The following is a 27,950-nucleotide window of genomic DNA, read 5'->3' as shown; positions in this document are numbered from 1 at the left end:
CTGATAGAACATAAAAAATCAACTGCCTTCAGCTCTGTGGCTGCTTGATGGTAAGGCCAGGATTTCCTCCTTTCCCTGCCTAGGTGCTGAGGTGCCTGAGCTGTTTCAGGGGTTAAAAGCTGTAAGCACTGATGCGTATATATGAGGCTGTATTCCTAGAACACGGCTTGTAGCCTGACTCAAGCTATTACAGCCTAACAACAGGGACCAATAGAAAGAGAAGAAGATCCAAGAAAGCTGAGGTAAGCCCAAACTCTCAAACAATGTCAAACTAGAAGCAACAGCTAATAAGGTGTGCATGGAAATACATCTGGGAGCACTAGTATGTGCTTCCAGTTTTATATGCTGCTAATTCTTGGGAGGACAGGAAACAAACACAGTGGTAGCAGCCAAAAGCAGTGAACTTACTGGGATTTCTAACTGGCTTCAGATAGCTCCAGGAACTTGACTAACAAGGTAAATTGCTTTATATTTCTTTTTTTTTTTTTTTAAAGTGTTATTAAGGTTATGAATGTTTACAGAGTGAGAAGGTTGCAATTTCACTGTGTGAAATAGAAATGTTATTCTTTAGAAATACTTTATTTGTGTCTTTCTTTGGAATGTTTCCAGATAGCCGTTTCTGGGGCTGCAAAAGCTATAGGGTACTGCACTTGTTACTGCAAATAGCAATGTTGAAAACTATTGAATTACTACCTATCATATGCAGCAACTGAACTGAGCTCTTAACCCTACTGATGCATTAATCCTATGAGAGAATTTACTCTTTATTTAAATACCATAGTTGCCAAAATAAACCTCCTAATTTTGACCAGAAATTTCAGCTATCAGTCTCTCAGCCTCTACACTGCAAAATGCTTGTTAATCTTCATGAGTCAGTGAGCAAAATAACAGAGTTTGTTATTCACTGGTTTTGTGCTATTTTCTTTCTGAGTAAATTATCAGTGATGATTTTGTTCATATTTTCATTGTGGAAGAGGCTAAAAAAGGCAAATAATTAAGTAGGAAAATAGTTAAAAGAAGCATAAATGTATATTATTAGTTTGGTTAGGATTTAATTTTTGTGGATATTTGGTTAGGACTTATCTTTTGTGTCATTTAGAGCAGACATTTGTTTTGTCTGTTTGCTTTAGGGAAGGAAATTTTTAACTTTGGATATGAGGGTGTGAGTGAGGCGGGGAATGGATTAGTCAAACATATTCCCTCCAAGCTTTTAAGAACATGCCCAGCAAACAGCTGTTAAAACACTATTTGATATTCCACTTTTCAATGAAGACAAAAGACCCTGGAAAATCGGACCCAGATGTCATTATAATTTAAGAAAGAGCAAAAACAGAAAAGAGGGTATGATTAATTTTAAAAGAAGGAACACTAAGTACAATAGTAATTATATCATCTTGGTAATGATGTCTTTTCTGATGATTAGCCATTATATAATGCAGTTTTCAGGTCTGTACAGGAATACTTACACAAATTTAAAAGAGCCACTGATTCATTGTCTAAAAATGATCCATGTGTTCATACTCTTTGAAATGATACTTGCATGAACATCAGGTAAACTGGTAACTAATGTGGAATCTAAGATGAATTAGGGAAATGTTTATCAACATATAGCACAGAACTGTTTACCCCTCTTATATTACTTTTCAGTTTTCCCTTAGCAGACCATAGATAATACCCTAGAGGACAGAATTTGGCTGTTTATAAAAGAAATATTATTTTATATGTAAAACTGTTTTGTTAATCTAGTATGCTTCTAGGGAGTTTTACTGAGAAACAGCTAATTGTTTTATTTTCCCCTTCCAAGGCAAACACCATGATTCTAAAAGTCTGTACAAGCCTTTTGCTCTTACTCTTGGTACATGCTGTGTGGACTCGATCTGTGAGACAAGTTTATGATGACCTGGATCCTGAACATTGGTCTCACTATACTTCTGAGTGTCCACAGGAGTGCTTTTGCCCTCCTAGCTTCCCCAATGCATTATACTGTGACAATAAAGGACTCAAGGAAATACCTTCAATTCCAGCAAGAATTTGGTACCTCTATCTTCAAAATAATCAAATTGAAACACTTTCAGAGAAGCCTTTTGTGAATGCCACTCATCTGAGGTGGATAAATCTGAACAAGAATAAGATCACAAACAGTGGAATTGAGAATGGTGTGCTGAGCAAGCTGAAAAGACTGCTTTACTTATTCCTTGAAGATAATGAACTGGAAGAGGTGCCTGCCCCATTACCAGTGGGTCTGGAACAGCTAAGACTAGCTAAAAACAAAATCTCCAGAATCCCAGAAGGAGTCTTCAGCCACTTGGAAAACCTGACTATGCTAGACCTGCACCAGAACAGTTTGTTGGACAGCGCTCTTCAGAGCGACACCTTCCAAGGACTCAGCAACCTTATGCAACTCAACATAGCAAAAAATTCACTCAAGAAAATGCCTCTGAGCATCCCAGCTAATACACTACAGCTGTTTTTGGACAACAACTCCATCGAAGTTATACCAGAAAACTACTTCAGTGCCATACCCAAAGTGACTTTCCTTAGGCTGAACTACAATAAATTATCTGATGATGGTATCCCCCCAAATGGGTTTAATGTTTCATCTATTCTAGACCTACAGCTGTCTCACAATCAGCTCACTAAAATTCCACCAATCAATGCTCACCTTGAGCACCTTCATCTTGATCACAACAGAATCAAAAGTAAGTGTGTATTACCAATGTGGGACCTTTCAAAACCATATCTATGTTAAATGTCTACTTAACTATAAAAATGGTCTTTGAGATAAAATGATTAAAATCATAGAATCATTGAATAATTTTGGAAGGAAGGGACCTCTAGAGGTCATTTATTCCAGTATTCTTGCAATAGGAAGGGACACTTGAGGTTTCTCAGAGCCCTGTCCAGCTTGACCTTGAAATTTGGCAGGGATGGGGCATCCACCACCTCTCTGAGCAAAATGCTTTGTGTTTTACTGATTTTACAGCATATTTGTTCTACTAAGATTTATGTCCTCAAAAGTTTTCCATTTTATGTAAATGAGATGAGGTTTTGTACCCAAGGCAACAGAAGCCTGTTGGTTTTAATAGTTTCATTTTCCAGGACTGTTTCCAAATTAATCCAGGTATAGAGGAGGTGTGGGGGTTAGGGACACTGAATACTCTATATAATGAAAGTCTACTCAGTAAGTGCTTCATTTCATGCCAAAAGCCAAAAGAACAATGATGACTTTTTATTCACCACTGCACAGATGAAAGCCAAGTTTCTACATTTATCTTCCCATCATGGTGATTTAATTGAATACATGGTCCCTTGCCACTTTTTTGTGCCACTAGTTCAAAAACAAACCAAAAATAATGGTTTGGCTTTTGCACAAAACAAGAACCTATGAAAGTAAGATATTTATTGATAATTTACATTTACTCATTGAATTTGGCAAAACAAAAGTGTGAAATCATGTAAATTTAAAAAAATAATTGTATAACTGGCACATATTTAAGTGGTCTGCAAGAATTCCAACTGTTAATTAGAGTTAAAGCTCATGACAGTTTTTTTTTCTGAATATATTTAATTGCCTCCTGGTTACTAAGGGGTTTATTTTAATTGCTTCACTGCAACACCTCAGGTGCAGACTTTATTCTGTCACTTCAAGTGACACAAAATTGAAATCAATGTAGCCTGTCCAGTTTAAGAACAGTTTTGTGTCTAGGTAGTATTTAAAGAGCTGTGCAGTCCTCTTCCTTCCCTGAATAAGTTTGACAAGCTTAAGGCCATGAAAATTAACTTTCTTTGTATGTACAAAATCAAGTCTCATGTGCCAATGACACTTGACCTGTGAAACTGAATCACAATAGTTTTCTGCAAGTCTCCTATTCCTTAATGCCTTTATTCCTTCTCAAAAATCATTGTCAACTTAAGAACAGAACTGCCTTTAGCACAAAAAAAACTAAAAGGAATTCTTAGTAACTGATTGCAACCTGATAACTCAAAAAAATTTGATATAGCATAATTGTTCAATAAGTAATGGTTAATGAGATACTCTTCATGAGACATTGCTCTAATAGATAATATCTTAAAAGACCTTTAGGATTGCAAACAAGAAATGTAGTTCCATCAGGCCAGAGTAATAAGAGATGATATTAATTCTGCCAATAGGTTTTGTCTTCTTAAACCCAGATCAATCATTATTTTAAGATAGTCAATGAAAAAAAATTGAAAGAAAAATGTCTGTAAAGTCCTGATCTGGTTTCTTCACAAAAGAGTCCTGCTGAAGGTTTACTTTTATGTGTGCAGTACAAGCTCTTTTAATAATGTTGATTCTCAGGTATTTCTTCACAACTGCAAATCACTACTTTATTTTCTGCTGGTGAATCACAGTTACACTGTTGTCACTGCAAGAGTTCAGGAGGACATCAGCATTTCTATGTAAATACCATTTGTCTATGTATTATTACATGTTCTTTTGTAATAACAATTCTTCATATGTGTGCATGGCCTTATTTCTCCATAGACCATTTATGAAGATATAAGGCCTTCTGGAGCCCAGGAAAGCCCATAATAGCATCATCTTTTGCCTCAGTGGAACAAGAATTTTGCCTGCAATCCCTTCCCTATGGATCTCAATCCACAGAGGAAAAATACTATTTGAATTCTGGAAGTAAAATCAACTTAAAACCAAAACTAATTATGGCTCCAACAGATTTGCAACACATTTGTTTCATGGCATTTTAAAACACCCATGCCTACGTATTTACCTACTAGATACACTTGTGAGGCTCTGGGGAGTTGTTAAACAGTGGAAAAGAGAATGTTAAAGTAAACAAAGAGAAGGTTGGAAATGATGATGTAACAAATGAGCAAGGGTAAGCAGGTTGTATTATTACAGTGCTGTCAAAGGACAGATGGAGGGGAGCAAACAGTACATTCTCCTGGAAGAATACCAGGAGGCTGAGATAGACACTGTGATGTAATATTATTCCATATGTAGAGAAATGCAGAAATCCTTGGGCCATGTATCTAAATTTTATTTCTAAATTATAAGTTTTATTGGAAAAGAAACAGGATCTGCAGTTCTTCAGCAGCCAGACACTATTAGCCTTTAATGAGAACCACTTTGACAGTTTTTCCCTTACAGCAGCTCTAGATTTCATGTTTAAATATTAAAGGACGCAACAATTCTGTTGACCAGTGGTAGATTTCATCTTCTTTGAATAAACTATCCTAGATTTTTGGATCTAATTTTTCATAGTCATACAGACCTCCTACTCAGTGGAAAGATACACAATTGCTGTCAGTCCCCTTTTGGAAATATTAATCTCTCTCTAGAGTTTATAAAGAGAGTCTAAATGGTTTACTCAGGCTGACCCATCTTCCAGTGGATCGGTTTAGGCAAGGTGAATCATATCTCTGAAAGGAAAAATTTATTCCTCCTACTTTAACAAAATTTATTCATATATTCATGAAGAGTATTGAAAGAGAGAAAAAGAGGGAGAGGCTTTTATTCCCCTGATAGTTTAGGTAGAATTTGCTGTTTATGGGAAGAGAAGAATAAAACCCAAACCAATTTATACCACACATCATCAGGAAATAGTTTCTTCCTAGGTGGCCTGTGGTTAGATAACTGCTGCCTCACTTCAAGGATGGAATAATCAACCCAGTGAAAATGAGTGCAATGAGATAATTTCTAGATCAGAGAAGACAGAAATTTAGGATACACTTGATGCCATCTTGTCTCTATAAACAGTAGTCCCAACCAAACAAAGCAGATATTTTCTCCTAGATAGTGTAGATTCACCAACAAATTTTAATAATTGCTTTCATAATGAAAATTCTTAAGATTTCTGTGTTGTAAATTTGCACATAAAAATAAGTTTTAGCTTGTTTCTTCCAAAAATACCAAAAGCTTTGCCAACATTAATCAAATTTCACAAGATAAACAAACATATTTTGATATCACAAATACAACAAAAGCTCCAGGTCTTGGCCAAGTGGATGTATTTATGTAGTTTCCATGGCAAAGATAAAGTCCACTTCCAAGATGTTGCAAACATCTGGGCAGTTTTTCAAAATAAAGCAGAGGGGGGAAAAAGTAAGTTGTGCAGACAAAAAAAAAAGAAAGTAAGTTGTGTTGTTATTTTTACTTCATAACATTTCTCTGATTTTGGGAATTGTAGTCAGAAGATTTGTGTATGGTATCATTACTAAATATAAAGGGAGAAATTTTTTTCCTATCACTTTTTAGCAAAAAAACTTATTCAAAAAACTCTTTACATACACATTCTTCATTCACTTTCAGTTAGTCTGGGGCCAAGATCCTCAAACAGTCAGATCAATCAAAAAATATCATAATTTGGTCAAGCGAATTTGACACTTTGATAAACAAACACCACTTCAGTGTGTTCTGGAGACCATTTTGAGGCTGAAATAGGGTAGCAGCTGCCTGAATGTTTAACATCTGAAGACAAAATATAAAAAGCATTTTAGCCAAATGGCAGTGCAGAGATAACATAGAGGAGACATAAAGCCCAAGCTATTCAACAGTTATGAATATGGGTAATGACCGAAGCCATAGTTTCAAATTTTATCTGTTCAGAAACAAATTATGTGTGAAATATATAAAATTTTGATTATTTGTTAGCTTTCAGATTAGGAAGAAAAATATCCCATTGCACGAGTTATGTTTTTGCAATTAAAAACAACTTAATAATGCAAGAGAACAGAAATGTCCAAATGTTAAAAATTAAAAGTACTGTACAAAAACTTCCTCTGACTCAATACTATTGTATTGTCTTGAATGCAAGGTCTTCGTTAGGGAATATTATCAGGAGAAAATTAATGTACTGTCATTGAAATAAGATGTACAAAACCCCTCAGAAGCAATCTTGCCTTGCTCACTCAAAGTGTAAAGAGCTATTTCTCAATGCTTGCCATGTAGTTGTCTAACTCAGTATCTCCCCTGTCCAAGAAAAAATTATGAATCCAATGGCCTTTTTTCATAATTGCAGCACAGTAAATATGTGATTCACTGATCCTGATCACATTATATGAAGATGTTTGCTCTCAATCAACAAAGTACTTAAATGGTAACAAAAGCAGCACTCTTCCATTCTAACATAAGTGGAAGTTGTCTTTATTTGTCCTAAGTGAAATTTACCTTCATGAACTCGTCCCATGGAAATAAGCTAACATGTTGACCTGCATTTTCAGGTGTCAATGGTACTCAAATATGCCCAGTTTCCATTGCCCTGGAAGAAGATTATGGTTATTATGGCAACATCCCTCGCCTCCGATACCTTCGTCTGGATGGAAACGAAATTCAGCCTCCAATCCCACTGGACATCATGATTTGTTTCCGACTGCTTCAAGCTGTTGTCATATAAAGATATTGCAGTGTCACTCTTGTACTGTGAGAGTGCTAAGATATGAGTTTTGCTGGAATGAAACTTGTTCTAACTCATAAATCAAGAAGTAACAGCTTTATTTGACTTTAATTTTTTTCTTTGCTTGCATCTTTTCTACAACTGAAAAGGTTTTTCTTTCAGAAGAGATTTTGTATGGACCTGAAACGTGTCCTATAAATTCATAATGTGAATATAATGAAAGTAATTGGTGTAAGATCCCAAATATTCCAGAGAAATCTCTTGCCTACTCCATCTTTCTTGTAAATGTGACAATACCTACCCTGCTAACATTATTCCTATAGACAAGTTATGTGTCCTTATTTTGTTATCTAGTAGCTAACACAATGGATTTGGGTGCAGTTGGCCAAATACATATGCTAATAAAAACATGAGCTGCAGGATTTTTAGTTATCAGAACTGCCACTGATCACTATTTCAGATAATGACTCATGGTGAGCAACCACTTAACATGCAAATAACCCTAAAATTACTGTCATCTTTTGAATACTAATACTTTTAAGGCAAAAACTACATGAAGCTTAACATCCAAAGCAGTATACTGAATATATCACTGTAGGGATTAATTCAGTGAATTTTAGAACTGGAATAAACTAATCCAACTCAAATCCAGGGACAAAAGATCATGAGATGTAATCTTGTCCTCTCAAAGGCCCAGTTTTCTACTGTTTTATTCCATTTCTAGATTTGATACCATTTCTTTCTGCAGCTTTGGGAATTTCATTGAATATTTAGTTAATTTTAGTTTGCAGAGAGATACAACCAAGAATAGTAATGATTACATATTTCAAAGACTAGGTCCTTCATAAAAAATTTGAATGGCCAGTTAATGGGATGGTGGTAAAGAGAAAACTAAGAAATTAAGACATATGTCCCCTCCCAATTATTTACTGAACTAGGAAAATAGTTGCATAGTAATTCTGTCATTTAAGCAAATACAATCTAAGTAGTATTCAACTATCTGCCAACTCACATACATGCACATAATAATACTGGATTTTAGACAAGTCCAGATTATTAGAACACAATATTAACAATTCACAAGGGAGGTATCAGCAGGTAACTTTTAATGAAATATGGTTGATTTTATCAAATCTAGTTTATTTTTTCTATTTTATAATATTGGCATTTCAATAAATTACTTGATTATTCCAGTCATCTAATCACTGAGAGAGTATGACATTCTTATGTATGACACAACAGACTATCCATCAGTGATTATTTTAATCTTGCATTTCTAGATAGCAGCAATTAGTTGCTTATTGATATCCTGCATCTATTGATAACATTTTAAGAATGGCCTCAGTAGCAAGCATTTAAAGACTATGCACGTGGTACAATTTTTGCTTTGAATATTAGGTATTTTCTTAGAAGTATATATTTTTTTAAGTGTTGAGAACTGCAATTTCTGACAATCAATCCTTTTTATCTGAAAATCAGGCCTTATTCTGCTCCAGAGAACTTGTGGAAACAACCTAGTATAGAAACCCAGCATAGGAATAACCCATTCAGAAATCTGATCTCAAAACCATTTATTTTTGCTTTTCTTTTTATGTGATTGCTGAGAAAACTACTGCCCTTCTAACAAAAGTATTTTCTATACCTCTGTGTTCACCCTATATGAAAAAAAAAATATTTAAAGAGTCTTTACAACATGTATGCATGTTTAGCTATGTTCTTTACTCAGTAACAGCATAGTAATTTATTTTTGGAAAATAATTACGTGACAATACTACTAATTAAATTATAACAATTATGTTCTTGTACTTGGAAATTAATTTCTACTTTAAACAAAGGACAAATACATATACTCCAAAGTGAATAATCATAGGCATATATTAATTTATTGGTATTATTTATAGTTCTAATCACATAGTAAAGCATCTTGAAGATCCAATAAAAAATTACTACCCTTTTAGGTAATGTATACACATTGAAGAAAAGACTAAACCTTCCCCAAAGAGATGCTAAGCTTACATATGGCAAAGGTTAATATGTAAAATCATAAAGGGATACTAGAGCATCAAGGTACTCCCTTTGCTGGATAAGGGCATTATGTGATGGAATCAGAAGCACAAGATCTGATGAAATAACTTTTTAACTTTCACCAACTGTACCACTATTTTTCCAACTCAGTGTAAAGTGGAAATCCTTATAAATTGGTCCCTCAAATAGTCAGTACTGTCCTATGTAACAATTCTAGAATGCATGCAGACTGATGCCCAAGATCAGTTTCTGTCAAATCCCAGTTAATCTGAGTGAAGTGACACATCTCAGGACAAAACTTTATTGGGCTGAAGAGCTCCTGCTGCCAAGTGCTCTGTGTTCTATACCTTTGGTGTAATGCACTGACTTCTCATCTGGGAGCTATTTAATGAAGAGAAAATCTTAAGTATTCTCACTTAAACTAATTTGATCCATCTTGATGCTCTCTCCCAGAACCAGCTCTACTCATGCAGTAGAATAAAAACAGTTGCTGCAGTGACCTTCACAAAATAAACCAATACTGACTGGGAATTGAGCTTCCTTACTGCATGTACATGGCCACTTGCAAGAGTTTTAATGTTCTTAAAGGTCCTGGGAAAGATGGTGAAATTTCATTTCAGACTATAGTAGCAGGCCTAAATTGCATTATTGTGTGGTACTAAACAATGTAGGCTTTTAGCCACCACACAGCCAGTCCATTCATTGTTCCAGAAGGCTATAAAGGAATTTGCAATACACATTGTCTTTTTCCCAATGTTAAGAGCCTCTAATACAATGTAAAAAAAGAGCACCACTGCACTTGAAAGTCTGATGGTAATTCTTCCTAATCCAAGATTTCTCTAAGACTTCCCACTGATATTTCCTGGTTCACAAAAATTTGTGTTCTTTTCCTCTGAAAAAAGGGAGGAGCACACTTCTCAGCTGTCCTGTCTGAAAGTGCAGCTGGTATAATAAAAGTCAGTTATTTCCCTTACTTGTCAGAGCACATTGCAAAGAGTTTTGAATGGAATACCACATACAGAAACAAAGACATTTACAAGTATGAGAAGCTGAGAACATGAGAATCACCATGACAGTACTGCAGTCATGGTCAAACTCTAATAAAACCGCAAATATCTAGTGCTTTTTGAGGAAATCCACGTTGCATATTAGGCAGCTTTGAAATCAGGGTTGTTAACACAGATGTGCCATCACCTCAGCCCAGGGTACACACAGTTGCCCTGAAAAGAAAAGTATTAAAGCAAAGTGAGAGACTCAGGAACTGAAAAATACCCAGACATTTCTGACACGTCTGCCAGCAAGACTGGAGGCTGGTATGCTGGATCTATCCAAAGGCTGTGGGGTTTTATAACACAGCTGTCTCTGCATTATAACACAGCTGTCTCTGCAGGAAGAAAATCCTTTTAAGGTGCTGCCAGCATAGTTAAAAATTTAGTCACGTGTAATTCTCCCTGCTCCATACTGTTCTCTGGAATTTTCTGTTTCTCAAGAGTCCAGTGTGCTGCCACTATTCTTCAAATTTTGAGGGGAAAAACACCCCCATAACAGTCATGCATGGATGCCAGTGACCACAGCATCCTGTATGACACCTGGAGGAAGAAACACAAATATTTGGATAAAAATTCAGAAGACAGCTAGCAAACTAATTTGCATGTTTGCAATTGCTAACTCCAGCACGAATCCTGTGTCATGGGAGGGGTTTTCAGTCACCCTTGCTGCACCCAAATGGGTTTCCAGCATTAACTATAAGTAGTTGCTGTTCCTTTTTCCAGCCAAGAAAAACTATTTGCTGATATCCCATTGCAGCAATTTTCATTGCCTACCTGGAATCAGATCACTGTAACATCTACATTTCTGTGTTGGTTGTTAAACAGCTAATATCCCTCTTCTGCCAAGCATGGCTGTGAATCCTTGGCATTGTTAAAGTCAGTAAGTTAATATTTTTCTCTTGACTGAAAGTCTCCTCCACAATTGCATTTTTTTACCCAGAATTGCTTACCTATTTAAACATGGCAAGAGGTTCTGTAGAGCACCACACTGTCTGTGTAGTGATACTCAGGAATAGTAATAACCACTTCAGGTCAAGTGTATGAAGAAATATCCATCATTCACATCATGTTCTGCCCTAGCTAACTTACTATCGAACCCATTAGTAGAAATTATATTGCTTCTAAACCCTGGCTTTGCTCTAGCAGTGATAGTTCCAGCAAACCTACATTTTAATAAATTCTAAACCTTTGCCAAAACAGATTTTTCTTATAGTCCCTGTACTGTTGCCAACAGCCAGTCTATTCTTCTTAGTGGTTCTGTTTTGATTTCTGGAGCAGTGGAATGAGCCCAGAGGAGGGACACTGAGCTGATCAGAAGGCTGGAACACCTCTGCTGTGAACACAGAGAGGGCTGTGGCTGCTCAGCCTGGAGAAGGCTCCAGAGAAGTTGTAGGTGCCCTGTGCTTGGAAGTGTTCAAGGCCAGGTTGGATCAGGCTCTGAGCTACCTGTTGTAATTGAAGGTTCCAGGCCCATGACAGACCTCTTGGAACTAGACCCTAAAGATCTATTTCAATTTAAGTAACTCTAGGATTCCATATCTATTTGACCAAACTATCTTCCTGTCAGCTTGATTGTTTTGTTTCTTCAGTGTTCACTTATGCATCTTTATGTATGTGGCATTAATGTCTTTGCTGGTGTTCTGCCCTATCCTGGTAGTTCAGCTCCATCTGGAATTCCCCAGGAAAGGGTTGCCCTGATTGCACACAGCTACAGCAGCAGAGCAGTCCCATGCTCACAGCTCTCACACCTCCTCTGGTGCCTGTGTGCAGACCCAGGCTGGTGCTGTCTTGTAGATAGAAAATATCTGGAAATCTCTTTTCTGAGGCTTTTCCTCCCCTCTGCCAGTCTTTTTTTGTAGGAGAATTTCTGAAGAAACTAGAATAACATCTTCCACAAAGAAAAGCTGTTCTTAATTAGGGGCTGGGGCAATGAAAGTGACATATGGGCTCAGCAGCTCTCAGTGAAGCTAGGTTTATTTCAATAATTTTTTATTCATTAAAATGGTCTATTACAATTTTTATGAAACTTTCATGGATTCAGAAAAAAGAAATGCCAATAGTCTTAGCCAGAGGAAAGAAAAAAAAATAGTGTTCATGCTTCTTACTTAATATTCTTGTTGCTAAGATGTCCATGTAGCATGATATGCCCTTCACCAGTTAATGAAATCCTTGAATTTGTCTGAAATCATGCTCCCACTACTAGGAAGTCTATTTTGAGGACAGTAATCTCCTTGTGATTCTCTGCTTTGTTACAGGATTTGAAATAATCACTGATTCTCTCTCCTGGCAGTGAGGATAGGCTTCATGCTATTACAGGATCTAGGCTCAAGACCATGTCTGAATCAGAAGCAGATTGAATTGGAGTGGCTTTTTTGTTTTGTTGTTGTTTTTTTTTTTTTTTTTTTTTTTCTCTGAGGAGGCTGTTTTCAGCACCAGACTAGAGGTTCAAGCTGTTTTGTGAATCCAAAGATTTGTTTCTTTTAATGACTGGAATTGCTTCCAATGAAGGAGACTGGTGGCAAGCCTTCTCAACCCTGCTTAGCAGCAGAATAGAAGGGAGTTACACTTAAAATGTCTTTGACAAACTTTGACTAACTTAAGTTAGACTTAAAATGACTTTGACAAACAACGTCCCCAAATTCTCTGTCTCTGAATTGCTGACCAAATTGAGAAGAGAAAGCTGCACATGAAGGTTTTCTCTGAAGGTCCCAGTGGTTTGGATCTTTTAAAAAGCTACTTATTTATGTGTTTATTTTGGTTTGGTGAAAATTCTTTAACATTAAATTTAAAATACCACATAAGAACATGGTGTGAGGTTTATTTTTCATTTTTATATGAAGAAGAAGACTAAAATAATTAATTCCTCTTCCAATAAATATAAACATTTTTTACATTGGACTGACCATCAAATAAACAAAGAATCAGAAAAGTGAATTTTCTGCTCTCAAGCCAAAATTTCCACACTTTCCCTTTTTCTCCACTGTTCATCTTCATTCTGTCTGGGGTCAAAGCAGCAGACTTATTAGGTATTGAGCAACATTGAGAATTATTTCATTGCAGTATTATCCATGTTTCTGATTTTCCTCAAAGCATTAATAAGACTTGTGCCCGTGTTTTTCTACTTTTGAAAACCCTGCACAACAGCCCCCCATTTTTTATTCAGGGAAAAAGGTGCTCTCAGGGATTCAAAAGGGTTTCTGTGGTGCCTGCTATTTCATCACAAACATGCAAAGCAGAAAATCACCCAGAGCCAGCCAGACATGAAGATGCAATTGGAGCAAACTGTCAAACTCAAAAGTATGTACAAGTATTTGTACAGGTCTTTGGAAACCTGTCATGAAGCTTGGGCAGATTGCTGCTAAGGAATAAACCCAGTGGGAGTTTGGAGAGAAGAAACACTGGAAAGCTGTGAATGCAGAAATGGAAACATTTTATCTCCTCTTACTGCCTCTTTTGTTTGCACTGGTTGAATTAACACTCACAGAGTTTAATGACAGTGTGCAAGGATTTGTTTCTTGTTTACCTTATCACAGGTAAACAGCAGGCTGTCAACAGGGTTGATTCAAAACTTTTGTTTTTCCTATACTGATTATTTGTGATCATGTATAAACCATCATCAGGCAGCATTTCTAGATCTCCAGAATCTGATTAAAACACACCAGTTTGGGCACAGCCCAGCAGTCATATGTGTTGTTGAAAGCTCATGTAAACATTTAACTTGTTTAAAAAAAAAACCCAAGAAACTAAAAAGAGTGCCTCTCCTTTGAAAGCTGTTATTGTTTACAGGGAAAATATACTAAGTAGTCCTACAGTTTGCATTAAGTTTTCATTATTTCAGAGACTATTTTCAGAGGAACTCATGTGCCTTATTTAAAAGAAAATAAACTTAGAACAAGCATATCTTGGCATTAGTAGACAATTTGAAAGGCTTTAGATAAACCTTTTCACATTTATCTTCTACAAGACACATTTTGTATGGAATATTTGCCTCCCATTGTAGTGCAAGCATTTAATATTTCTAGATTGTCCTGCTCTGTGTGCATGTAGTGACACATATAATAATTTTAAGAGTCTTTTAAAATTCACCAAAATGCCTGATGTACTGAGAATCACTGGAGCTGTTGACTACAGGTAGCTGTAGCCAATCAAAGTTTTGCTTCTTGCTAACCTCCATTTCACATCATGCAATGAAAAAGTCCTGCTTTTGTCTGGGAACAGTGTAAAAAAATCATCCATGCTGAAGGAGAAAAGTCAACATTTGATGGGTATAGAAAAAATGTTTAAAGAAATTCTAAGAACTGTCCAAACACTGCTTAATGTAAAATCTTTGGCCACCTGAATGGGATGGTTTTATAAAGTCATCTTACTCCTGATGGGAAAACAGCTGGATACTTAATGTTGATTGAAATGGACCAAATTTAAATTCATATTTTAGAATATGAAATCCAACTTGATTTTTTTTTATTTTTTCGCTGAAGAACAAGTTATCCTCCAAGATAAACATTTTTCAGTTGTTGTTTTTTAAAAGGCAGATAAACATCTGATCTTACATTCTCTGGAATGTAAAAGGGAATTTCTTATTATACAGTTAGATTGGGTTACATTTGTCCCAAATGGATTCTGGTCAACAATATGACAGTGAGAACAGCAGCACTGTTTTGAAATGGCCCTAACAGCAATAGCAACAAAATTCAGCTGTTCCCTCATTTGGGACAATGAAGTCAGGAAGCAGTAGTTCCCAGACAGGGAGGATGATCTTATGGATTCCTATTAAAAAAATTTGAATTTAAAAGGAAAAAGAAAGCTGAGAAGAAAATATTTAACAGCTCTCCTACCAAATCTCTGTACTCAGAGAACTACTTTTTGGCTCAACCTTAACACAACATATTTTTATTTCAATGCAAAATCTAATTAGGGAATAAAATGGTGGTTTGGATCATTCATTCCCTCTCCACAGTGACTCATCTTCTTGCCAGAATTCCTCAGTGACAAGGTTGTTCTTTGTGTCAATAGCTCCCAATTGAGTGATACATATGCTCCTTTCAGTATGGTTTTTTCCAACTAAATGTGTGTAGCACACAAAAGAAACATACTGCCTGCACGTAAAAGACACAGGACAGAGGAAGAGGCACAAGAGTGAATAAAAGATACTATGGAATGAAGACTTTTATGAAGCTGGTTTTAGTTAGGGGAAAATGAAGCTTTTAACCATAATCAATGCTTCAAGCTACTCTGGAAATAATCCAAGAGAAATCCAAGGGAAATAAGAATGAGGTACATGAAAGCTTCTGGGTTTGAAAAAGTAACAGCTGTGTCTAGAGAACCTAGGCAAGAGGACTTCTTATTTAAATGTCTGGTTTAATAGCATTTCTAATTCAAGCATACATCTCAGTCCATTAAAACAAAATAAAAATCCAGGGTAAGCACACAGGACAAACACCATATGATCTTCAATAAGCAGCCTTATAATCAAACACTGTGTAATTATTTCATGAATTGAGTGCCAAAAATATATTGTGATTCCATGAAATGTACCCTTAAGGATTTGCAAAACAGAATAGATATTCTAGGATCTGTGCCCATTTATCCCCTTTTGTTCCACATGAAAGAAATTATATTAAATCAACTGAATATCTGGAAAGAATTAAATCATCATCTCTCATTGGCAAACCTAAAGGAAAAATTCACAAGAAAGCACAGTTTTATATAATGAAAGTTCTCATGTTTCATGGAGTAAAAGGGAAAAAACTAACTGCCAAAGGGAAAGTTTTTGTTGCCTTTGGTTATTTTTCTCAGACTATATATTATGGAGTTCTCCTCTGCTCCCTTTATTATCTTTATTCAATGATATAAAATTCCAGACATAATGAAATGAAAGCATTTCAAATGCTCTTGCATTAAGTCCTTCAGGAGAAAACTTCTCTGTAGCAGCTGATATAGTGACAGTCACTGGCACTGCAGAGTAGCAACCAAAGCTGACTGGTCCCCTCAGCAGGATTCTTTTTAATGACAAAAATGTCTGACTTATTCACTGCCCTTGAATTCTATTTAAATAGCACATGGGCCAAAATCTGCCTTTGTTAATGGGGTTTCAGAGGCGTAAATGAAAGCAATGACTTTTGCCAGCAGACTAAGCTCACCACAGGCTCCTGGTGATTTACCTCAGAGATGGCTTCACTTCAGTAATGTAGTTTTACAAGTCACACTACACTGTTTTTTAACCAGTTTGGGCCTATCATGCTTATGTATTAGCTATCATTAAACCACCATAAAATGTTCAGAACTCAGCTCTCATTAATCTGCACTCTGACAGGAAAACCTGATGTTTTTCACCAGCTTCAGCTTTGACCCTCAGAATTTACTGAGGCAGAGAAAATCTACGAATATTAAAAATTACAAATGAGGTGAAGACATATCTCTGCACAACAGAGATATACTGAAACGTCTTTTTTCCTTCCAGGATTATGTGAAAAAGTGGTGGTCCTGCATCTTATTTATGGGTTAAACAGCAACACCAGTAACTGGGATCCTCCTACTTCTCAGGACATTCTTCAGTAGCTCTTAGTCCTTCCCTCAATCTCTTCCACCCACTGCTGATCTCCCTTTGCTCATTTTCCTTAGACAAGCTTATTGATTCACACTACTTGATATTTAACCTCTGTGGTAGGGAGTCCCCAGTCTCCTGCTGACAACTATATTAAAGAAATTGGAATTTTAAATAGGGAAAATGAAGCTTACTCTTCCTTTGTAATTCTTCATAATGCCATCTATGTGTCTTCCTTACTGGTACTAATAAGTCGTCCACTCTTCTTTAGGGTACCACAATTCTACAGTCTGAATTTTTTCACTACATGCTTTGATGTTTCATATACCTGAGCTGTTATTTCTGTGCATGGTTCTTATCAGCATTTTTAAAAACCTCTGTTAGTGAAACATCTTCCTTCTGATCTCCAGTACAGCAATTCTTTTTTTCCTTCTCTCCTCATACACAGTCATTCAGATACACTTCAGACCTTATAAACACCCAGTTTCAAGTACTCCTCCTTGCCTGCCATTTTGACTAAATGCTATATGACTAATGCCAAATAGCTGAATATTCCCACTTATTCCCTGTCCTCAGATGCTAAAAGAACCCCTTCTGATCTTCATGTACAACTTTTTCATTAGGAGCAAAAATCTGCATTACATGTTATTGCTTTACCTAATTAACACATTTCTGTGATTTTACACTAAAATGATCAAAGGTTTTTCACCACCATAGGACAATTCCTCTGCTGCTCTTACAGTTAGGAAACTTTGAAATTTCCACCTGAATTTATGTATGGCTGACAGAAGACCTTCTGCCATGGTGCCAGCAGATAATTTTTCCCCCAGTTACTTACAGTGGACCAACAGACTACCAAACAAATCAGCAAAATAACTGAGGACATCTGGGCAAACAACATTATAATCACTGCACTGCTCATCAAAGGACAGGAACAAAAAGAAAGCACCATTTATACAGTGAAATTTAACACTGCTTCCCGTGTGCCTGGATGCAGAATTTTTCTCTGCACAGAGTTGGAGTTATTCCCTTAGTCTAAAGCTGGATGAATCTGGATTAATCTGGGTTTGCAGAGTTCAGGAAACTTGCACAAGCTGAAATTTCCCCGTGAAAGATTCCTTCACACATTCATCAGCACAGCTTTGTGTGAAAACAGGACATAAGCAACCTTGAAATAACACTAAAACACACTACATTTGCAGTTATGTGGAAACCTGACACTTTCCTTTTCCCTTCTGTGTATCATCCATTTTCCTTGTGTATTTTCCCAACACTTGCTTAGATCAGGTGCTCAGGTTTTTCTTTGTTTGTCGCTTTGGGATGATATCCAATAATGAAATTTCACTCTGTAAAACATTTTACCTGTGTTTTAGCTGTATTGACCATGCTGGATAAAAGGCCTTTCATCACACTGACCTGTAAAATACCAGAGAATTTCTCATGCTGTTCATTAACAAATGATAGTTTCCTTCATTGTCATGCTCACAGCAACCTGCACTTTTGCTGGACTGCTCTCTGTGTAGATATTTTCTCCAAACTTTTAAAATATGTTTTCCAAACATTTATTTTATGTAAATGAAGGTCTGATTAAAAACATCTTTCATTCTCATTCACAACCACATTATTTTATAAGTAATAAATAAATCCATAGTCATTCTGAGAGCTAAAGCAAGTTAATAGTTTTCCTTAAAGCCTATGAGAAAAATCAAGATTCTCACATTCTTTGTGCATTAGTGTCTCAAAGGACATGTTCCCACATCTACTCAGAAAAGGAACAGCTTAAACCAGAAATTCAAACCAAATAAACAGAACTATTGGCTGAAGGGTGATGTGTCTCTCATTTGCAGTGCCAGAGGTCCTGGAGTCAGGCTGTGGTTAGCCCTGGCCCAGACCAGCTCTGTGTGTTTCACTCTGTGCCACTGGCTGGTTCCCTCTGCCCCGTGCTCCCTGACCTCAGCACCCACCTCCCCTGCACCCACTGTGCCACCATTTCTTCTCTGCCTTCAGCTTCTAACTCAAGCCTCCAAAAGCTGGATAGAGCCTGAAATTCTGTGTCATAGCCAGGGCTGGACCATCTATAACAGGACTCATACTCAATCACTGATTCCTTAAGAGATAAGAAAATTAATATATTTCCAATATACTAGATCAGAGCAATGTAAATTGAGGTCAGTAGAGCTTCCCTTGAGATCAAAGCCCTCAGAGCCACTACCTTGCAATTTTCACCTATTAGAAGAAACAGTCAAAAGGAGACAATGCATGTATGCACTGAAGAGTGCAATTGATATTTTGAGAACATGAATATACTAACTGCATGTCTGACACACTGGTGACAGAGCAAATTCTTAGAATGACTGGTTTATACACTGCACTAATAATTCCCAGATTGTATTCTACAGTCTGGAGGAATTATAACTTTTTTCTATCACTATGTGTGAGAACTACTTGCTAGTGAGTTGTACTGCTATAAAATTTAAGATACTAAAAGTTATTAATATCCACACATTTTGTAACAAATTCAATAAAAGCAGAGAACATCTTTATGTTACAAATGTAGGATTAGTTGAAGGCAGTCAAATGCAAATGATCATGCCAACTTCATTACAAACATTTTTTAGTGTTTTAGAAACACATATAGAGGGTACAAACCACTGCAATAAATGTAATACAAAATGCAAGCCTAAGAGCAAACGTACAATTTCGGAAACTGAGAAATATTTATGCTAATGAGGAAACCAATTTTACTTCATTATAGCAATTTCAAATTTTATCAGGATATTGGGGACACTATGCTGCATAAAATATCTCATATTCTTTATCCATGAAGGAAGTGTGGTGTTACAGTGTCCACAATTTCATTTGAATAAATGCATATGTCAACATACAACACAAAGTTTGTGCTCTACTGAGTTCCAAATCCTTGTCTTATTGAACTCTGTTTCTGGTTTATTTTTCAATCCCAAGCAAAATATCATTCTTCTTTTAGTGATAAATATGATAACCCAGCTCTGAACTGTACTTGTTTAGCTAAGCAAAAACAAGCTGAAATTTTCCATCTCTGGGGCCAGGAGCTGCATTTTCCTGAAAGGGTCTAACACCACCAGTCCACAGGGTGGGCTGGAACAGCAGACAATAGCTCTGTATGCTAATAAATACCATTTTGCAACACCACAGGCTTGCATACTCAGCAGTGCTATCTTATGTTCAACCACGATTAAAGAAAGAACAGCAATTTCTTTCCCTGCTCCTTCTCAAAACTGATGTGAATTATACCTCTTAAACAGCAAATTGCAAATTTGGGTTTAGAAAAATGGCAGTCTGTCTAATGTGAGTGGGATGGAACCCAAGTACGTGAGCCTGAAGCTCTGACTCCTGCCTTTGGCCACACTGGGAATTCCTGAAACTGCCTTCATTGACGAGCTCTGGTACAACCTGCAAAGATCTGTGTGCCTGCACGTACCCCACAGACCAGCCCCAGTGTGCTGTAAGCCAAGAAATTTCAAAAGTGTGAAAGGAGTAGTAACAAGGTAGAAAAAATTGACCCATTAAGATGTCTCCAGCAAAATTTCAGAAAAAAAAAAATCATATTTCCTTTGCATGGAACAGGGAAAATTTTTATCTTAGGCATCAACATCAATTTAGATTATATTTCAGTATTACTTCCCAGTTGTTTCAAAACCAAAGTTTCTAAATATCCTTCAAAAACTGTATTCTCTTGATACTTTTTAATCAAATAAAAAGAAGTGCAAGGAATATAATTTATAATAAAGTGTATTTCAGACCTGTTTTAGCAGAGTTTGAATAATTGGACTTCTTTAATCTCCAAGTGCTTTTCTAGGCTAACATGGTTTATTCATATACAATATATAGTAACAATCTAAGAAAGTTTCATCTGTTTTAAAATTTATAGCATACAGAAAAAGTGAATAGCATGCTATGATGGATTTAACTTATGGGCTTACTCCAAAAACAAATGTTAGAGATGTAAAATTGGCAATGTATTTAAGGAGGATCTTTGAATTTTACATCGAGCCTGCCTTAAGGTGATTAAAAGTAATAAATTTTGGATCTTGCTCAGTTTGCAACAAAGTTTATTAATTTCAGAAGCAGATATTGAATGTTCTAAATCACCCTTTCTGAAAGTAAAATGGGAGCCACCCATTCCTGTTGCTATAACTATGGATGGTTTGATTCTACTGTAAATGTGCATGGTCTCTGTTGCAACTAAGGCTTTTTCTTAACAACTAAGAAATTTCAAGTATACTGAATGATACAATGATGTATCAGAGACTATATAGATATGGTATTTCCATATGTAAGAAAACAATACTCTGAATGCTCATTTAGAAATTCATCAGTATGGTAGACTGCATGAAAATATTCTGAGATTTTACTGTTAATAAGCAATATTAGATGGATCTAACATACATCTGACAAATTTCAAATTGGCATGTTATTATTTTTCTGAAAGATTTAAAAACCCTTGACCAACAAAATAAAACAAAACAAAACAAAACAAAACAACCAAAAACCCCCCAGATCCAAAACCAAACAGCTGAACAGGCAGTACAAAGAAAGCAGCAATACATATTTGAACTACAGTGAAAAAGTCATTTGCTATCTGCCTGCATCAACCATGGAAATAAGAGGTGATAATTAAAGTAACCAGAGAAGAAAAGGAGTATGTGAATTGAAAACGATTCTGCCATCAAGAACAAAACATCAGGCAAACATGAGAAATAAGACACTTGAGTACATCTGTATTAAAGGGTAGTTATTTCTGTGACTCATTAAAAAACTTGTTTTCATTGCTTGTGTTCACTGTTTATGCAGAAACAATTAAATCTAAACAAGACTTTGCTAGCAAAAACAGTTGTAGCTATTTCACATTTTCTGTTTAACTCTCTTTTCCCTGCTGTTTATGCTAATTTGCACAGGGGATGGAACAGTTGGAGCATTCTAAATCCTTCTTTTGTACTTCTCTAAACTTTGATGAGCAAAATGGAAATGCTAATCCCTTATGCAGACACATTATTTCCTTCCTTTCTTCTTCTCTGAGATATTTGTTTTTCTGTTATCCAGCCTTTGTTGCCTAGTCCCAGTGAGGTTCATATGATGCTCTCCTTTTCCCAGGGCCCTAGGGTGACCGAAATTCCACAATCCAGTAAATTCATGAAATGCAAGTGATACTGGGACAGGTAAGGGATCTATCAAAGCAGATTTCTACCTCTCCATCCTCTCCCTATGCCTATAGAACAAACAAACAAACGAAGTCAAGAGTGTTCAGTAATGCAGGAGGAATCAGTCTAAAATACTGGCCTGAATTTTAGCTCTGAAACTGATAGTAGTAACTTCAGTGATTCCAGAATTTCACACTGTGCTTTTTCTTTGTCCAGTATGATTCTGACCACATGTTTAAGGGTGGAAAATGAATGATAAATAATGATTCAAGAAATAACAAAGTCACAGACCAAAAACCAGGTAAGAAAAACTTTTATTTGGACATGAAGCAGGCACACTGGTAAGTCATGTAACTTCCATAAAAATATTGGAGGATTTTCATGTTAAATGACTGGGAGAAGTAGGATGTCACAGATGATTGATCCAGGTGAAAAAAGGGAGTGCTCTTTGCTATGCACTGTAGTAAAATCTTTGTTCAGTGGGCATAATATGCAATACTAGTTTTATTTGGAAAACTAAAACCAATCAATTTGAATAAGGTAAAGGTACGTGTAGATAAAAGGATACTGTTTGAAAAAACATATTATAAATCCTAATTGTTATTTTTCTTAAATTCACAATAATGCATCACTTTCCAAAGAATGAGTGTCTGCAGAAAGAGTTACATCTATTTTGCAGTCTACTTTATCTACAGCAAACTCAAAGATAAAAAACATTCATTTGCTTCCTCATACTAACTTTAATATGCTCATGAGGCAGAGCATATTTTGAGAAATGAATATTCATGGACCTCCCACTCATGACCAAAGCAGAATTGTCTCTGTTGCACAGTATGAGTGACCTCATTTTGTTCATCTGACAGATGCATTTCTGGTCACAGAACAGAACTATAACTTCAGGCCAGGAGAATCTTTCAGCCAGGTGCTAAGGTGAAGCAACAAAATGAACAAGTTATTTTTGCGATTCCCCTCTCACTCCTCTTGCTCTTAAAAATCAGTACTAGAATTTTCCAGGACCTGAAGACCCCTGCTTCTGTTCAGACTGGCAGGCCAAGAAGCTGACAAAAGGTTAAGTTGGTACAATACCCAGGCTCTTTCTGAGAGTCAGACAGGATTTTTCATTTTATGGCAATGGCAGCAATTTTTCTTATCGTAAATTCCTGGTGATGAATCTGTGAGGACCAAAAGAAAAGAAAGCAAAGAAAAAATTATAATGAGTAAATGTTGACAGTCTGAATCAAAGACTCAGTGCTTTATAATCAAAGTTTTGGAAAAACAAGAATAGGATGACCCTGAGGCTTTGGCACTGAGTTCAAGAGCACACTTAGGAGTCATTGCACCTCCAAGAACTGGGAGAACTGAAATGGAAACAAAGCAAAAACACAGGGGAATAAATTAATTCATTTACTACTGCCAAAAATTATGTAGTGGGAATGCATGCTGACTAGGAATGTGTTAGGCAATGGTCACAGCTGGGTATGCTTCCAGTTTAAGCAGTGCCCCTAAAACCACTGAATGTGATGGAACTCTCCATTAACTTCAGTGAGCTTTTAATCAAGCCCAGCTAAGTCAGACAGCAAGATTTAAAGGCAGCTGAGGAATTTCACAAGACAGTAACTTAAACTGCATAAGGCCAGAGGATCTGGAAAAAACCCAAGTGTCAGTGAAGGGACTAATTAGAGGACATGGAAAGCTCACTCCCAAATGTCCTTTTGTCAGTCTCAGGAATTTCATTATCTTCTGTGATAACAGGATTCGGAAAATGCAAGCAGTGATCTGAATCAGTTTCCAACTCAAGCACAGATTTTCTTTTTTATATGCTTGGGTTTTTGCTCAGCAATACCACAGGGCCTCTAAGTAGTCTTTTATTTTCTTTTATCTTTTTTTTTTTTTTTTTTTTTTTTTTTTTTTTTTTGTTGGGTCTCTTGGGTTTCTAGCTGGTCTAGAATTGCTAGCGTCAGGACTCCTGTCATCCAAGCTTAAACAAATTTCCAAACATTAATTTCAGTATCAACTAAGGCATGTCCCCTACAGATACATGCCTCAATCTCCAAATTCTTGCTCTTTAAAGCATAAATCAAAATAAACAATACTGTTTTCTTATTTGTGTGCTATACAAACCATCATGCTCGTAAGCTTGTAAAAAATCTTTATATAAAATATATTCTTTTTCAGACAGTTTCCCTAGCTCTAACAAAAAAATAGAAACCAAATATTTATAAGTTAACATTTGCCTTCAATTAATTTAACTTGCTTAGTGTTTCTGGAAAACAAGGTCAGCAAAGCATATTGTATTCTGACAGTATACCACTAAAGTCAAAGTTAAGATGCAGACACAAAGTGGTTTGAGGAAAAAAAGCAGACTTACAGACCAAAAGACACAAAGGTTTCAGACCCTAGGTCTCAGTATGTCTAAATCTACTTAGGTGTGTAAGAATGAAGAAAAACATTAATGATTACATTAATAACTTTTTGTTTCAATAAAGAATAAAAAATTGAGATCTTTTGCACAAATGAAAGCAATGAATATTGGACTTGCCTAGAGAGAGTATGTTTTGTAAGTGAAGGAGACACATTGGAAGTGAGGATTTAGCAGAATAAATCTTAAATTACCAAGCACAGCAGAAAATACTATACTCAAAAGTGAAATAATGTTAACACTTGCAGATGGAGCAGCATAACCATTATCAACAGCACTAAGAAGGTGAATGACAAATTTTTTCTGCAGAAGATACAGATGTTTGTTTTGTTGTCAGGAAGGAGAACATACAGGCATTGTAAGCAACTAGATCACTAAATTAAGGAGTAAACTGAGGCTATTGATCTGAAGAAAGAGAAGAGCAACAGGACACAATAGAGTGGCATTTTCACTATACATACTGCCCTGCCAGACATCTTGGATTCTTGCCACAAGGCACGTGGTTTAAAATTCATCACGTGCTTTCAGTGCCCCATGAAATTTGGTCCACTAAGATGGCCTTAACGGACAAAAAATTAAAATTGTAAAGCGAAGGGAATAAAGTTTCCTTAGCACATTGGACCTTATACATGAATCTTACATCCCTCCAGAGATACAGGAGAGGTTCTGTTATTGGATGTTGACAGCATTAGGGATACATTTCATTGAAGAGTTGGAAAAATGATTAAAATATTCAGAGGAGTAGGTACATGTTGTAAAAATACTGACAATATCAAAGTACAGAATTAAGTAGGAACTGATAATTAAAAAACCACAATCAATTAAGAAAAGAGCTTGACATTATAATATAGTAAAACTTTTTTCTGGTGTAATAGAGTACATTATACTACAGTGTATGCCCATCATTTGCAGCATATGATAGTGGTTCATATCTATTAAGAAAGTGGCATCTCCTCTCAGAAGGAAAACACTGGAAATAGTATATCCAATGAGCATTGCTTTATAAGTACTTACAGAAAATAAAGGGGGGTACTTTTGAAACACATCAGATAATACCTGCAATAGATGGAAATTCATTAAACATTATCACATATAATAAGTCACAAAATAGAGATGTTACGTAAAGGAAAAATGTTAATATATAACCTAATTTGCTAAGCCTTGATTGTGGACACTGACAAATTTGTATTTATAGGTTACCAGGTAACACAGAAAAGTTGTTTTCCAGAATACAACTGAAATTGTTATTGATATATTGGTATGAGCAGCAAGAAATTTGGGAAGAAGGGTCACGTGAAATAAACGCCATTTCCTTACAACAAATCTTTGTTTGGCCTTCCAAAAATTCAGTTCAGCAAAATCATATATAAAGGTGTTTGAAGTCTGAGAAACTCCCTGGGCTGAGGTCTTCAGCAGAGGGTAGAAGCTGTGCTGCCTCCCACAGCCCCAGGATGCCACTGCCATTGGTCAGGGGCTCATAGCACCGGCTCTGCCTTCTGAGTAACTCCATCCCATTTGAGACTCTGCAAGCTAAAGGTAAGTTTTGGCACTTCTCTCTTAGTTGAATTTTTATCGCTGGAAATGCTACTGTTTGTTTTATTTTATCGTGCTTAATACTGATTCAAAGCTCGCAGATTGGGGAGACTATTTATTTTTCCCTGGATAAGCCTTAGTTCCTTCCTGTGAGAGGTGGACATAATCTTCATCAAAATATTTGATCTTACAGCTACTGCAGATTCCAATGTTTCTGGAGTGCATTCCAATATATTACATGAAAGGGAAATAGAGACACACAAACCCTGCAAATTAGCACAGATAGGTATTTTTTTTCCACAGATATTTGCTGATTTTGTCTCTATATATGCAAAAATTCGTAGTTATCAAGACTTATACCCTTTAAAAATCTTTTATTTTTAAGGGTTGTGACATGAAAACAATTTTTCATATTGAGCAATTTTTTATTTAAGAATTGTTTACTCAGAGGAAAAATTACACCACATATGTTAGTTCCACATTTTGGATGGAAAGATAACACCCTTTATAGCTGAGTTGTCTAGGATAAATGACATGGAAAGGAAAAGCAAGACCAAAACAAATTCTATCAAAAATAGGCAGCAGAAAACATAAAGACACACAAGAACCTTCTAATTCTAGCATATTGCTTATTTCAGAGATTGATTGCATTTTAATTTTACTTTAATTTTTTTAATAAAGCAGAATATTTTAGTAATATTGAAAGCTAATACTGAAAGGTGAAATTCATTTAAGCTTTCTCAAAGAGAAGACCCAGTGACTCTAGGTTCTTCCAGCAGCAGCTGAAGTCTTTCTGAATAAAGAAAATGAGAGAAAAATGAACGCCTTGTGTTACTGACCATCCCCAGAGGAATTTCATATTCTCATGCCTAAACCAGCTTTATAAAGACCTCTTTTCATGAAGCTAAAATTCAGCTTCTTGCTCAGTCCATACATTAAAAAAAAAGTCGTGTATTTCTCATACTTTATTCTAAGTAGTTGCAATTTTGAATTTAAATATTTAAGAGTATCACAACAGCACATAAGGAGTACAATTAATTAGACTTATGCATTGCTCATTATCACTGTGCTTTTGGTGAAATTAATGTGAGCTCTAGATAAATAAAGGTGTAAAGCATGCTAAATAGAGCCTTGTGTCGGGCATTTTATATGTTAATCACTTACAAGGAAAAGGGAATGCATAAACACTAGTGCTCAAGCCTAGCATAGATTTTCTACCATTTTACAAAATTCTGGAACTTTAAATAGGTGATAATTGAATTTTACAGAACTTTAAATGGGTGCTAATTCATTCTGTTTTCCAAGGAGAACAGGTGAATACACTACACCACAATTTGTCACTATAAAAATGGTGTTGATTAAATAACAAAGGATTTCAGAGTACTGGTGCTACTGCCCATGGGGCTGAGGAGAACATGCATTATTTTTTATTTTGCCTCCAAAACCTTTGCAAAAGTATGGTCTAAATGTGCCACACCAATTAAAATTTTGTTCCGACAAAACAATAGATGGGTAAAAAGTGTTTTGATTATGCTTACCCAGAGATAACAGATTCTAATGTTTTCTAATAGGGTGGTGAGAGGGAGGGGTTTGTTGTTTTTTGTTTGGTTGAGTTTGGGTTTTTGTGTGTTTTTTTGTTTTGTTTTGTTGGTTTTTGCGTTTGTTTTTTGTTTGTTTGTTTGATTCCATTTAGTTTTGGTTTTTTTCTTTATGATGGAGGAGAGATATAATATTACATTGTTAAAAATTCCAAAAGAATACTGATTGTGATAAAGACAAGCAATATAATAATTTACCTTTCCTCTAATTTCTCAGAAGTTCATA

General features: G+C 36.0%; 1 protein-coding gene and 1 long non-coding RNA gene across 3 annotated transcripts in view; one reads left to right on the top strand and one right to left on the bottom strand.

The window, feature by feature from the left end:
• Window positions 1-135: 135 nt before the first annotated feature.
• KERA (keratocan) lies at window positions 136-10,241 on the top strand. Of its 2 annotated transcripts, none has more exons than XM_079304960.1 (3): window positions 136-242; window positions 1,805-2,699; window positions 7,204-10,241. In XM_079304960.1, exons 2-3 carry the CDS (start codon window positions 1,814-1,816, stop codon window positions 7,374-7,376), a joined length of 1,059 nt encoding a protein of 352 aa, XP_079161086.1. In that variant the 5' UTR covers window positions 136-242; window positions 1,805-1,813; the 3' UTR covers window positions 7,377-10,241. The 2 variants fall into 2 exon arrangements, with proteins under 2 accessions (XP_079161086.1, XP_079161085.1); XM_079304959.1 differs by lacking the exon at window positions 136-242 and adding an exon at window positions 283-456.
• Window positions 10,242-23,165: 12,924 nt separating this feature from the next.
• The window catches only part of LOC306801505, a 28,635-nt gene continuing 23,850 nt past the window's right edge, over window positions 23,166-27,950 (bottom strand). The window contains exon 3 of the long non-coding RNA XR_013774107.1: window positions 23,166-23,346. This is a non-coding gene — a long non-coding RNA (uncharacterized lncRNA). The remainder of the gene's footprint in view (window positions 23,347-27,950) is intronic.

This window comes from Erithacus rubecula (assembly GCF_903797595.1).
Source record: "Erithacus rubecula genome assembly, chromosome: 4".
In the NCBI taxonomy this organism is placed as follows: Eukaryota; Metazoa; Chordata; class Aves; order Passeriformes; family Muscicapidae; genus Erithacus; species Erithacus rubecula.
Note: the sequence above shows the minus strand (reverse complement) of the source record. Positions and strands in the feature narration are given on the sequence as shown.

Excerpts from the sequence above, each read along its gene's own strand:
- KERA (XM_079304960.1), top strand. The coding sequence starts at position 1,814 with ATGATTCTAAAAGTCTGTACAAGCCTTTTGCTCTTACTCTTGGTACAT. Across the intron at positions 2,700-7,203 it reads TGATCACAACAGAATCAAAA|GTGTCAATGGTACTCAAATA; the intron begins GTAAGTGTGTAT and ends CTGCATTTTCAG.